The sequence below is a fragment of the Cucumis melo genome, chromosome 4 (genome assembly GCF_025177605.1).
Source record: "Cucumis melo cultivar AY chromosome 4, USDA_Cmelo_AY_1.0, whole genome shotgun sequence".
Taxonomy (NCBI): Eukaryota; Viridiplantae; Streptophyta; class Magnoliopsida; order Cucurbitales; family Cucurbitaceae; genus Cucumis; species Cucumis melo.
In genome coordinates this window covers 9,071,369-9,085,642 of record NC_066860.1, presented here as the reverse complement: position 1 = coordinate 9,085,642, position 14,274 = coordinate 9,071,369, and the positions used below count along the sequence as shown (strand labels likewise).

At 31.7% G+C, this 14,274-nt stretch overlaps 1 protein-coding gene across 1 annotated transcript; it reads right to left on the bottom strand.

Annotated features, from left to right (window-relative positions):
* Positions 1 to 453: 453 nt before the first annotated feature.
* Positions 454 to 4,764, bottom strand: LOC103494982 (G-type lectin S-receptor-like serine/threonine-protein kinase At4g27290). Its single transcript, XM_008456393.3, has 7 exons — positions 3,315 to 4,764; positions 3,093 to 3,212; positions 2,193 to 2,329; positions 1,862 to 2,072; positions 1,526 to 1,763; positions 1,022 to 1,172; positions 454 to 940 (listed from the first exon to the last, which is right to left on the bottom strand). The coding sequence occupies exons 1-7, from the start codon at positions 4,582 to 4,584 to the stop codon at positions 635 to 637; spliced, it is 2,433 nt and encodes an 810-aa protein (XP_008454615.2). The 5' UTR covers positions 4,585 to 4,764; the 3' UTR covers positions 454 to 634.
* Between the last annotated feature and the right edge of the window lie 9,510 nt (positions 4,765 to 14,274).

Genomic DNA, 14,274 nt, shown 5'->3' with positions numbered 1-14,274 from the left:
ACACTTACCACCGAACTAGGCTACCAATCTCTTGTGTTCATTATAGCTTCAATATTTTTAATAATTGTTGTGTGGAATGTTGTAACATTGTAGGTTATAACAACCACACAGTAGACACAACTTTATTCTTATTTTCATGTTAAAACTCTAAGCATAGAAAAATAATTACATAGGTATTTTCTTTATACCAATGGCTTTTCATCTTAGAAGAAGATTCCAAAAAAGGAAAATTACTTTATTTTTAAGTTGATTTCAAATGTGATAAAACTACATAAAATCAGTCTTCAAACACATCAAATATAATTTAAATTGAAGGTTGAAGTTATCATCGATTCACACTCCAAGATTTTAGGTTTAAATTGATTTCACATGAGGATCTAAATCCCTAACTTATATAAATCCAATAATTCAGATGAGTGAATTATACTAAAATGTAAGTAGTATCATCAAGTCTTCGAGTAAAAAGGCTATATATATTTATATATATCTACTTAACTTTGATCTTTTGATCTTACAATTATATCAAAGTAAAAACTGAAAACTCACTTTACATGAAAATGCAAAGGAAGAACAATATATAAAGCACTGAAAAAGTTAGGTAGAAGTTGGAGAAAAAGGGTAGATCGAGTCTTTATTATCTAGCCTCCAAGAGCGTAATAGTTAATTCATTTGTAGTAGAAGATTCATTCTTGCCAGAAACAGAAAATACTTCAAGAGAATCTCTTTCCATGTAGAAACCTGGTTGTTTTGGCTGTGCCAATGAGCTCTCACTACTTAGCATTAAAACTACATTTGACATGGTTGGCCGATCCTCAGGTAGTTGCTGCAAGCACAAAAGACTAACATGTATGCATCTCAGCACTTCTGATAAAGCATATGATTCTCCAATGCTTGCATCAATCAACTCTAATGGTTTTCCTTCATTCCATAATTTCCATGCCTAAACCAAAAATAAAATCACATTAACTAAAACTTGAGATTGTAATTCCTGTAATGATTGGGTCAAGTAAATTTGACTTACATGTCCAATCAGGTTGAGAGCGTGGTTAGGACGGAAAAAACCTCTATTCTTCTCTCCACTTATGATTTCCAACATTAGAATTCCAAAACTAAAGACGTCCGACTTAATGGAAAATTGTCCATCTATAGCGTATTCTGGTGCCATATACCCACTACAAGATATTATCAAAAAAATGTGTCAATCTATGAACATAAAACTTAAAGATTAACACAAATATAAAAGGTTTGTTGGGGAGGAAATATGTATTTCTAAACATTTTTATTTTAGTTTAACATAATTGTGCACTTTAAAATTTAAAATTCAAAATCTAGATACATTGAAAACATTAAAAATGTTGTTTTCAGATTTTTCACGGTTTGGACAAAATTCGAATATAGTTTTCAAAAATATAATCTAGACTATCTATTAATCATATATCGTTGAACCGAGTGAATTTGAAAAAATAAAAAATAATCTAATTTGTCAACCAAAAAGGCCATAAAGTCTCGCAGAAGAGAAGCTTACTATGTTCCAACCACTCTCTGAGTATTTCCTTCGGTTTGATCCCCTCCAAACGTTCTAGCCATTCCAAAATCCGAGATTTTTGGATTTAGGTCAATATCAAGCAAGACATTGCTTGCTTTTAAATCCCGATGTATAATCCTCAATCTTGAATCTTGATGAAGGTAAAGAATACCTCGAGCTACTCCGCATATGATATTGAATCGTTTCGACCAATCTAAAAGCTTCTTTCTAGCAGAGTCTGACCGTGTAAAAGAGGATGAGTCAAAGTTAGTTCTGAATAACAATCGATATGAATAAGTAGACTAACAATAAAGCTAGATTTTAATACAAACTAACCAAAAATGAAGGAGTCCAAACTCTTATTAGGCATGTACTCATAAATCAACATCTTTTCGTCTCCTTGTATGCAACAACCCAAAAGTTTTACAAGATTTCTATGTTGAAGTTTGGCAATGAGTATCACTTCATTCTTGAATTCATCTGTCCCTTGTCTTGAATAGCTTGAAAGCCTCTTAACTGCAATTTCTTGTCCATCTTTAAGTCTACCCTGAAAGTGAAAATTCATAATTTTCATCAACTACATGAAGAGTGTTTATAACGACTTTTTTAAGTGAAAAAAAAAAAGGAAAATTATGGTTATGTTTTTTTTGGTACTCATAAATTTTACCCTAAAGACTGCACCAAAGCCACCTTCTCCAAGCTTGTTGGAGTTTGAAAAATTGTCAGTGGCATTAGATATTGTAGCTAAGTCGAATAATGGAAGCTCCAAATCGTCTTCTTGCCCTTCAAGATCCTTTCCTGCAACTGTTGCTAATTTGATTGTGATTTCTCAAATCATAAACTTTAAGCAAATTACGAAAAAAATTGGATAGTTAAGCTCATGAACCAAATATGTTAAATTACTCAACATATTAACAAAGTCAATTTTAATAAATATTTGGAAAAAAGTATCTTTTTTTTCTCTATAGCTTGAAGTCTAGTTTTACTTAGTTCATAACTTCCAAAAGCTCCTTCTTTATTTATTACTCTAACTTTTTTTAGTTTCAAAATGTTATATTTTTAAGAAATTAGAAATTTTATGTAACAATACAAATAAATATTTTTCATTAAAAAATAAATTAAATAAAAAGTATGATTAATTTAGCTTTTACATCATAGTTGTATTAAATTAATTGATTGAAAATTAACGTCAAAATCAAGAATAAAAAGTATACATATTGAAACATATGGAACAAATAAAAATTAAATATAAATCTCAACCATGAAATTGTAAGTTTCAAATTTAACATTCTGAAACTTAAATTAAATAAAAAAATAAATTCAAAAGTTACACACTAATATTTTAAAATCTAATAACTAAATAATAACTAGACTCGAAAGACTTGCAACTAAAAAGAAAGAAAGCTCTAACCACTAAGTTATCCATATAAACAAAATTTCCAAAATAACCCAAAAATCACAAGAAAATCGACACATATGCCTAACAATTTTTAAATTGCTTTTAACACAAAGAAAGAAAAGTGTTATCATCGACTACCTAGAAAATCATTCCAAACAAGTCTATTACCTTCGAGGTTTCTTCTTTTGCTTCTGATCACGTAAAACCCAATCAAAACTAAACCCAGAATCACTAGAGCGGCTGCTCCGACGATAATACCCACGACAGCTGAACTCGTCTTCTTTGTCTCTACACAGGAAGGAAACACACGTACACATAAGAAATAAATCTAACAGACTCACTGACAAAAATAGAACAAGAGAAGCCAAAGTAAAATAAGTCATATTATACCCAATTCAGAAGCCAACATTCTAACATACAAATCTTGGCCTCCTTTTCGAACAACTTTGATATCAACAAGTTCCCCAAACCAAATAGCACAACCATTCCCAGATCCTCTAATATCGGTATTAGCAAAAGCCACACAAGAACAATCCCTCAAACACTTTTCTTTACATTCATTCAAACTCATACTTTCATTAACCCAAGATTGTTTTGTATCAGGCAATTTCAACCCTGGCAACTTTGCAAACCCAGTTTTATCAGAACAATTCAAAGGCTTATTCCTCACACACCCTTCATTATAATCCATCAAATTCCATTTCTCTTGTACTTTAGGATGAAACCCGAATAGACATTGACAAGCAGGAACTTGCTCAATGTCACAGCTCCCAAACGCACCACAAAGACCATATGTATCGCAGTAATCCCTCGGCATAGTCGCATACAACTTCCAATTCTTCTCAGATTCAGACCATAACAAAGCTTCTCTTCTGAATTTCGTTTGATTCAACACCATTCTTCCGATTAACGAAGAGTTTATGAGCTCGTAGCTGTAACTCAGCTCGAATTTGTTGTTTACATAGCTGTAAACTAAAATCGGTAACGCCGATGTGGGTTTTGCGCTGAATTGAAGACCGTTCCATGGTCCGCTTCTCATGTACTCGTTCGACCCATTCCACATTGCTGGTTCTGGGTAGCTGGTGTTCATCATTTCCATCGTTAAACTCCCTGGAGATGGGTCATCGGAGGTTTTCCAAGCGGATAATCGCCGTTGGATTCCGTTTTTGAAGTCCCATCCAAGTTTCATTCCGGGGAGTAATGTATCGGTTGGGTAATCAAAGCTTTGCCATGAAGTTTCCTCCGATTCAGCGTCTTTCAACACCAGATTTCCATCGTCTAAGAGCTGTAGCTTGGGACTTTTGGCTGGTTTCAACGATTTTCCAGACCAAACAACAACATCATTCTCGAAAAGGAAGAGATCGCTGGAGGTAGAGTTGATTTTGAGAACAGCAACGGCAGAAGAATTTCTGATGGGGTTTTCTCTGTTGGCGACCCAAACAATTGTACGAACTGGGATGATTTTGTACCAAATTCCCAAGTAGCGGTTGGTGGAATTCCCTGGGGTAAAGAAACCCAATTCGAAAAACCCTTTTGCTGAGACGAGAGTATCGCCATGGGTAAGGTTCTGTGAGGAAGTTATGAAATCAACAGCCGTAGACGGTGAAGAGAAGAGAAACAGAGACAGAAACAGAAACAGAGTTAGAGAAGCATTTGCCATGTTTTAGCATTGGGGTTTTTTGTTTAGGAAGAGAGTATGTGTTTAAAAAGTAGGGAGAAGAGAGCATTGAATTTTCTGTTAAAATAAAGGCAATGAAGATTGAAGAAGAAGAAATGAAGGGGCGGCCATTGACTTGTCGTACTCTGCTCTACTCTATGTCAAGTTTTCCTCCTCTTGCCCAACCCCAACAAACTTCTAAATTTTGCTTTGCTTTTTTAACATGTAAAATAAAAACTATAGAATATGTTATTTTTGTGGAAAATGTTTGATAATATAATCAAAAAGTTGAAATGTGGATTTACACTTACCAACTTTACTCTCTCTATGTATTCTTGTTATAGGGATAATATCATCAAACAATTTATAAAAGAATTTAGAAAATATAGTAATGAGATTGAAGAGTAATTAATCCAATTAGTCTTTTTAGAGACAATTTTCCTCACTTTGGTAAATGAGATTGAAGAGTAATTATTTCTCAAGATAGAACAAATTGACCTTTTCATAGAAACAACACCTCGTCCACAAGATCCAACAAACTATATTTTGTGAAATTAAACAGAACTTGGACAAAGTTTACAAAATCAAAAAATGTCTATGAGAGAAAATCATTATGGATAAAAGCTATTTCTATAAAAGCAACTTGAAGAAGAAACGCTTTTATAGACCATTCGTGGTCATTCTTCTTGAAATTTATTCCAACAATTCTCTCATAAATGGTAAGTTAACAACTTAAGATAAAATGGAAAAGAAAATGTTTTGTATTTTCCAATGAAGAATATGCATCAAGATAAGTAGTAAAGACTTTGAATTTTCGCTAGTGAACAATAATCGAGTCTACTTAGTTAATCAGTGGACTTGATGCCTTGAATTGTAAGCCATTCTAGAGTAAACTAAGACAACTGAAGTCACATAGTTTTGCATTATAATAAAAAATTCTCATTATTATGTTCATTTTGGCCTTGAACATTGTCGGGTCTCATGAGCCTTTTACAGAATTCACCTTAAAATTCTCATAGAAGCAACCCCTTCACACTCACATAGGTGATTTCTATTAAGAGTATTATATATGCACTTTTCATAAAATAATTATTAAGCCACTATTAGAAATCATTAAAAGCATGGTGCTTACCCTAAAACCACGTTTGCATTGTCTCATCGTCCTTAGAATCGGTTAGAAAAAATAATCAATACAATGTTCACTAAGTTATCCAAAGATCATTTTTTCTGTTGAATCTTAGCATCCGGTCAATTTTTAATATTGAAAGCTTTAATCTCATTCTTTTTTATGAACCTTCTTTTAGCCCACACTCTAATTAAGGTCTTTTACAAACAGGTTCACGATATTATCTTTTGACTTTACTCTGTCAGTCGTTATAATTTCACTAGAAAGTAGTTGTCTGACTATATTAGGTTTTTGTCGTATATGTTGAGACTTTTTATTATTTACCAAAGATGTATACAAAACTTTTGTAAACAAATCAAACATATTCCAACCTCGCTTTAAATTGTTATCCCATATTCCAACTTGGATTATCATATTGGAATAGCCATATTTTCTCAAATACTCCATTACATTGTGTCACCATACACATTACATTGTGTGTTATGTAGTCCACATATTATGTATAAATATTTTGCATCTGTTTCTATGCTTTAAGTGCAAACAACTCTTTTTTTTTTCTTTTTTTTTTCCGCTTCTCCTTCGATATTGCAATAACAATATGATTTTTCAATATTTGTCGAAAAACAAAATAATAACATTTCTTATGGTCATAAATTGAAATCATTGCAAATAAATTTCTCATAAACTTCCACGAACATTATGTGGCACAACAATTTGAAGATTTTTATGACATTTATGTGAGGCCAATTATCAAATATCTGTGAAACAAAGAAAATAATTTTTACCAAACAAGTCCACCCAAAATAAAATTAGTAACCAACAAATAAAATAAGAGGTCTTTTCCAAAAATATAACAAAGCGGTAAAATATTTACACAAAACAATTTCAAAAACCACAAAAGCTTACAACCCTACAATGGAAAAAAAAATGTCTTGTCAACCACGCCATCACAACGCGCGTAATATTTTTGGTACATGATCGTTTAGATTTGGCTATTGTTTGGTACACTATCGTTTAGATTTGGATAGAAAAATCCAAAAGATTTATTTTTTCAGTTATATCATTTAATTTAGTTATATGATCGTTTAATTTGGTTACACGATCGTTTAAATTTGATTATTTAGATTTGGGTAGTTAATTTGGTACATGATCGTTTAGATTTATTTACACATTCATTTGTTTTTTTCAAGATTCTTTAGTACATGATCGTTTAGATTGGCTAAACAATTTTTTAAAATTTTTTTTAATTCTTTTCGTACACGATCATTTAGATTTGTATACATGATAGATTTTTTTTACACAATTATTTAGATTTGGTTATCCCAATCTAAACAATTTTTTTCAAGATTCTTTATACACAATCCTTTTCATTTGGCTATTTTTTGTACACGATCGTTTATATTTGGGTGGGTACATGTGAAAAATAAGAGGAAAAGAAGTTAGACGATTTAAAGAAATTGTAGCGAAGAGGGGAAAAATGACAAAAGGGCAAACCTATTAAAAAATGGCTAACTTCATGGGATTTGTTACACGGGCCGTAAATATTTTGGTGGTTTGTTATATTTATAAAAATTTCTCATAAAATAATGGGCAATTTACAAAAATGTAACAAAACCCAAAAATATTTATGACATGTGTAACATTTTTATAAATTCCAAATTTGCCCTTGAATATTGCGAATGATCCATCACTTCTTTTTCTTCTTCTTATTTATTATTTATTCATCTTCTCTTCTAGTTTTCTTCATCTCCACTTTTAGGTTTTATTCCTTCTGTTTTTAAACGATTTCTTATATTTAAATCTTCTATTTCATCTTCACCATTTTCACCACGATTCTATAAAACTACTTCACATTTCTCATATTCGAGAATATCAAGATCGGTTAAATATCATTTTGACATGATCTAAATGATCGCTTACCATTGTCAATACGATCGTTTACCATTGTCAACACGATCATTTAAATTTGAAGCATTTTTCTCATCATTTAAAATGAACTATACAATCGTGTTGGCATGATCTAAATGATAGGTTACTATAGTTAACGTGATCGTTTAGCATGGTCAACCAAATCGTTTGATTTGAATTTTTTAACGATCATTTACATTGGATTATACGGTAGCTTACAATAATCAACACGGTCGTTTTCCATAATCAACACAATTGTCTGTCATGGTCAAAACAGTCGTTTAGCATGATTAACACAATCGTTTAAATTTAGTCTTTTTTCCTTGTCTTTAAAAAGAACTACATGATCGTGTATCATGACCTAAACCTAAACGATAGTAGCTTATTCGTTTAGGCTGTAGTACACGATCGTTTAGAAGAAAATTACTCGCGTGTGTGTGGTTGATCAATAGCATGTTGATTGGGCCATTTTGGTATTTTCTATCGTGGGCATGTAGGCTTTTTATATTTTAGGAATTGTTCTATATAAAATAAATATCTTACCGATTTATTGTAATTTTTAGATAAATCCCTAAAATAATACCACAATTTACAAATAATAGAAACTAACAAACAAATAATTCGAGAACAAAGAAGAAGATTTAATTAGTACACTAAAATATGAATCTTTTTCACAACTTAATAAAGTCGGTCAGATTCTAACACGCTAACACAAAATCAATTAAAACCAAATAATTCAAATTTGGACAACCCAAAAACATCTCAAGTTCATCATCTTGCTCAGTACAAAATGTATATAGTCAAAAACTATTTTTGGACGTGAATCCTTTTAACTTGGCATAGCAACCTAAACAATATAAAACGAGATTTCGTAAATGGAAAACATCTTCATAAAATTGTATAAAGAATGTTATATGACACTATCATAAAAAATGTTTAGGAAATATAGAACTTGGTATATTTATTGTTAAGATTTGGTGGGCTCGTAGTATTTGTTACTCATAATGTACAAAATATATCGCACCTGAAATATAGGTGGCAAATTTTATTTGTTACAGATTTGTTTGGGAATAAGATTCTTATCTAGATTATTCAGAGTTTTACGGAAGATATGTTTGCAAAGATTTGCTACGTGTGCACTGTGTAAACAGAATATATATATGGATGGTTGAATCTTTGCTTGGTGGTTGTTGCAAAAATTAGACGGTGACGCAGGTGAAGAAAGTCTGCTACAGAGCAGAGTGTTGCACGTAAGTATACCTGTGAACACTTCTAAACATGAAATCAGATAAAAAATGATATGATGTTCTGCAACACTCAATCCATATGACGATCGCATATAACTCAGTTTATGTACAGAACCTTGATTGGATGATTGATGAGAAAATTGATCAAGTGGGAGATCTTCATTATTGAATCAATTAATCAGGAAGTCTTGCTGAAGGGGTAGTTTTTTATTTAGCTTAGATTGAACATAGACTTAATTATAACATGTCTGTGTGTTTCCTAACAAGAATAATTTCTGTATAGAGTGACAATTGAAGTGCAAACTCTGTACCAACTATCATAAGAGATTTCTTATGAATAGTGATTGTTAGTAATAAAATCTCCTATCTCGGGTCAAGTGCACCCAGACGTAGATGTTGTGTTATCAAACTAGGTTAACACTGTATGTTCTTATTGTTGCTCCTACTGTTGTTGAGAGTGAGTGCCAGATATCTCCAAATATAGTTGTTGACTGTTTCATTGTCTTCCATTTATAATTTGAGCCTAATGAATGGACGCATTTTCTCTTAAGACAATTTTACTCACTCTAGTGCCTGAGTTTCATGAATAATTGTCTCTCAAGATAGAATAAATTAACTTTTTAACATCTTGTTCACAAGTTCTAATGAACAATACTTTGTGAAAATAAACCAAACTTGAACAAAGTTTACGAAAGAAGGAAATGTCCATGAGAGAATTATTATGGAAAAAAGTTCTTTTGGAAGCAACTTGAATAAGAGGCGTATTTATAGACTATTCATAGTCATTCGAATAATCGTGTCTATTTCTCAAATTGGTTATTTTTTAAAAGACATGTTTATTCATGAAAAAAATACGAACGGTCACATACCATTTTAGTCCAACCCTTCTCTCCCTAAAATTTCTAAACAATGAATGACACATTTTACCTTACATTTGAGATGACCTCATTCGTCTTGCAATCTTGTTCGAAATAAGTTTTTGTGATATGTTGATGTGTTGATAAGAACAAAATTAAATATGTAAGGAAGAGGTTTGATGCAGATCTCATTCTTTATAGACTTGATTAATGTAAGTTTTCAATTCTCTTTATACACGACTTGATAATTATTCAAAGATGACCTATTTATTAGATCATATGAAGCACTTTCAAAATTATCCTCGATTCCAAGGTTAAGACGTTTTGTTGCCAACTCCAACCCAATTTCTTAAGCTATCTTAAGTTGCCCATCCAAGTACACCTCAACCATCTACGCTAGATTGTCCGTATGTCTCTAGACAATCTAAGGTAGAAATAAACTCAATGGATATATGGCGATGTCAAAGAAAAAAAAATCTCCTTTAGATTTGATATTTGTTTAAGAAAATGTGTTAATTCTTTCGAAAATTACAAGGTTATCCTTACTTTTTTACAAATATTTCAAAACTACTATCGAAAGGATCTGTTATAATTTTGCATACAAATTGAGACTTAAAATGACTCTAACAATAAATTTTCCTTTCTTGTGTTCACATCCTAAACTTATATTCCAAATTACCGACACATAATTTCACGTTTGGATTTTTATCCAGCATTCTAACAAGTTCTACCAAAGAGTAGTTTTTGGACATAAATGAAAGACCAAGAATAATTTTGTAACTTTTGAAAAATAAATATTGAAATGTTAAAGTTGTTGAACGATATTATCTATGTTAAAATGTCTTTAATTTGTTATATAATGTTATGAACAATAACCCAATATGGATACCTAACTGACTAGTTAGCAAGCTAGGGTTCAGGGGCGGCCCGCACTGGTGGAGGTTCGAGGATAACACTTTGAAAGCTTTTTAGTTTTTCGTAATAGTGCATATACACAGTTATTTACGATATATTTTGATCCTAGATTTAAAGAAGTGCATATATAGACTCTCTAAGCTAGTGGCATCGTGCTGTATTTAAAAACATTCTCTTTAATTTTGTTTTCCCTCTATATGTGGGTGTAGCTAATACTGCTAGTGAACCACGTATATCTACATGTGGATCTTTACGTTCTTCTGTTACTTAATTGTTGATTTCGCAATAATCTATATATTGTAACCTTTTTTCTAAATATTAATTTGTTTTAACACATAACATTGCAGAGATATAATAAGACTTTTATGAATTCTAAATTTTAAAAATCCATAGCCTTTTGTATAGTTTTGATTCAAGTTTTAATCCAATATTTTTGTTTTAAATATATAGATCTTTGGATGAAGAGAATAACCTTCAATTTATGAGGAAGTTGATTTATTTCATTGATCAAATTACAAGAATAGTTGATCTTGTGCAATTTCACTTCTATAGTTGTACTCTGATGGTTTACGATTGGTTTCAAACTTTGAACATAGTACTTGATTATTATATATTTTTAGAATTTTAAATAGAATCTTATGATTTGATACAATTTCACGAGTCATTCATGTCATTATCATACTTAAAATGTCACGTGTGTGTTTTATCTATTTGGCCATCAGTCACATCATACAAAACTGAATTTAAACTCTTGGAAAATCATAGAGATAAAGTGAATCTAAGGTGGTAGTTACTGAGTCCATGCAACTTAGTTCCCTCGCCACGTGATAATAATTTGAAAAGTGATCCACTTTTGATTAACTAATTTCTTCTTTATCTGTATCTTCTAATTAATGCAATACGAGGTTCACAGTCAAATCTATAATCAACAAACACAATTTGATTGCAAAGTTAAAACCGATCAATTTGATACATTAGAAAATTATGTAGGATCCATTAATCCTTTTCAAATATATATTTACGATTATGAACAATTTTTCAGTTTTTCCTCTACTATTAACGTTATTATTATCCTTATAGATATTTTTACTACTACAGAATAGGAGAATTATGAATCTATGTTATTTACTATTACCATTACATATATTATATTACTAATTAAACCTAAATTAATGATAAGTACATTAACGATAATAAAAATAACACAATATGTAAAGTGAACAACGTCAACATAATCAAATTAGATTTGCAAAATTCTAAAGTAAAATGTTCAAGGTGATCAAATCTAACAGTTATATGTTTAATGTATGTTCTCTTTCACTACAAACAATCGGAGGTCTACCGATGTCAAAACATACGTCGGGAAAAGGAACGTCTTAAGAAGAACCTTTTCACAATGCTGTGAAGAAATCGTTGGCAGTGTGGAGCTTTGGCGACATCACACAAGTAATGTCGGCAGAGGGTGAGGCTTCCACGACACTGAGCGAGGAGATGTCACAAAAACATTTAATTTAAATAATAATATAAACTTTTTGGACGTCATGCATGTACACGTCGTCGTTGCCCCAATAACTGCCGACGTTGCATGCAAGACGTCGTGGGAGTTGACCTTTTGCCCACGTTGCAATGACCGCGTTGGCAAGGTTGAACATTTAAAAAATTCTGTCAGTTGTATCATGACGCCAGATTGCATGGCATCATGAGAGGTCGAACCTGTACCGACGTGGGGTAGGTAACATCGTGAGATGTGTGACGTTTTGACTATTTTTGACAAGGTTCTCACGATGCCATAAGGGACTGTATCGACAATTCTTGGAGAACCGACGATGCCATAAGTGACGGCGTCGCGAGTGGGGGATTGTTCCGACGTTTTTTAGCTGCGTTGGAAGATCCTTTCTCATTTTAGTTCTGTGATTCATAGAACACAGAAGCACACAACGAAAAGAGAAAAGAGAAAAAAGAAAGAAAGAAAAGAAAAGAAAGGAGGGAAGGTCCGCTGCACCATTGTCTGTCACCCACTATCCTCATGTCATCATCTACTTGGTTCATCGTCTCCATGAGTAAAAATAGTGTATTTTGTTCTTTTCTTTCGTTTCTAAAAAATATAGTTTGGATTGTATGCATAAATTGTATATTGTATATTGTATAAATTTTGTATGTGTATATTAAGGAATAATGTATATTGTAGAATGTATAAAATTTTGTAGATTCAATAAGTAAATATCTTTGTAATTTAAATTGTAAATTGAAATTGTTTGAGTTTTTTAGTTATAAAGTATATTTAATTGTTTAAGAACCAAATTATACGTTAGAATGAAATTTTAATAATTGTAATATGTTAGGGAATAATTATTATTGAAATTGTGATAATAATGATTGAAATTGTGATATTTATGAGATTTTAAAATTTATGATATTGATGAAATTGAAGAATTTGAAACTTTTTATTAATGTGTTGTGGCTATCCTGTAGTTATGGTAGTCTATATTTTATTATTTGTGAACACGAGTTGTTTGCTAGAAGTATGGGTGCATTTATTTAGTTAGAATTATATGGTTGTGCTTAGTGCAAGATAATTACACATATTTATATTCTAGGTTTTTAACGATGGACAAGAGTTGGATGAATATTAAGAATAAGTTATATATTCAGTCGTTGACGACTTTATAAATGATGATGATGAACAATTATCCGTTCAAAGCGGATCAAGCGATGATGAAGAAAAATAACTGACAAATCACGTATTCATAGGTTTTTCATTTTTTTATATATTCAGTTTCATATCCTCATATTTTTAATGAATCTTGGTTTATATGTCCACCGTACTATGTCTAACTTCCCTGCCGATTTTGATGAGAACGATGATCTATTCAATTTTAATGTCGAGGAGTTCAATATCGTTCTAGGCAAGTCATCAGTTGTCGACACATCTGGTCGTTAGTCATAGTTACATAAACAATTATTTATGCATAAGTCTTTTTGTTATGTTTATGAAATTATTTTGTTTTCCTAGATGCCTCTCAACCTGCTGCTCCCACACTTCTAAGAGACGACAACACTCCAAGAACCTGAAGTTGGATAAATATGTTGCACAAAATGGTAAGATCCCTATATCTATCACTCTAGGCTAGGACAAGCCTACTTCGCCACACGTTGTTTACTATAGCAATACCTTCGACATCATATTAATGTACGCGAGACACTTTTCTAGTCTGCTGTCTTAAGTGGGCTAATGTGACATTGGAGTACATCAAGTTCGTTAAAGGTGATTTACTGGTAAGTTTTTAAATCACCATACATATATGTTACCTATACGTATATATACATAGACTCAATCCTAATTCATGTTTAGTTTTCTTTTACAATAATGGTTTGTCCTGAATTTCACTAATCTAACACTTAGTTTATTGAGCATCAAATGCTCACCGTGTGGAAAGAGGGTCATCCAATCGAACATGTGGAGTTATTCAGGTAAACACACGCTCGAGGTGGTATATTTGTTTCGCAGGTGGCTGTGGATGCGCATGTAAGTTTATAAACTATCATTTGTCTTGTTTCACACAACATTTGATTTACGTGTTTTACTTAATTAACAAAAAAATTACTTGTAAAATCAAATGTTGGAACTCTAGTCCTAGCC

Coding starts and splice junctions, on each gene's coding strand:
- LOC103494982 (XM_008456393.3), bottom strand. CDS start 4,584: ATGGCAAATGCTTCTCTAACTCTGTTTCTGTTTCTGTCTCTGTTTCTC. Junction 2,330..3,092: donor CAAAAGAAGAAACCTCGAAG/GTAATAGACTTG, acceptor AATTAGCAACAG/TTGCAGGAAAGGATCTTGAA. Junction 1,173..1,525: donor CAGAGAGTGGTTGGAACATA/GTAAGCTTCTCT, acceptor AATATCTTGTAG/TGGGTATATGGCACCAGAAT.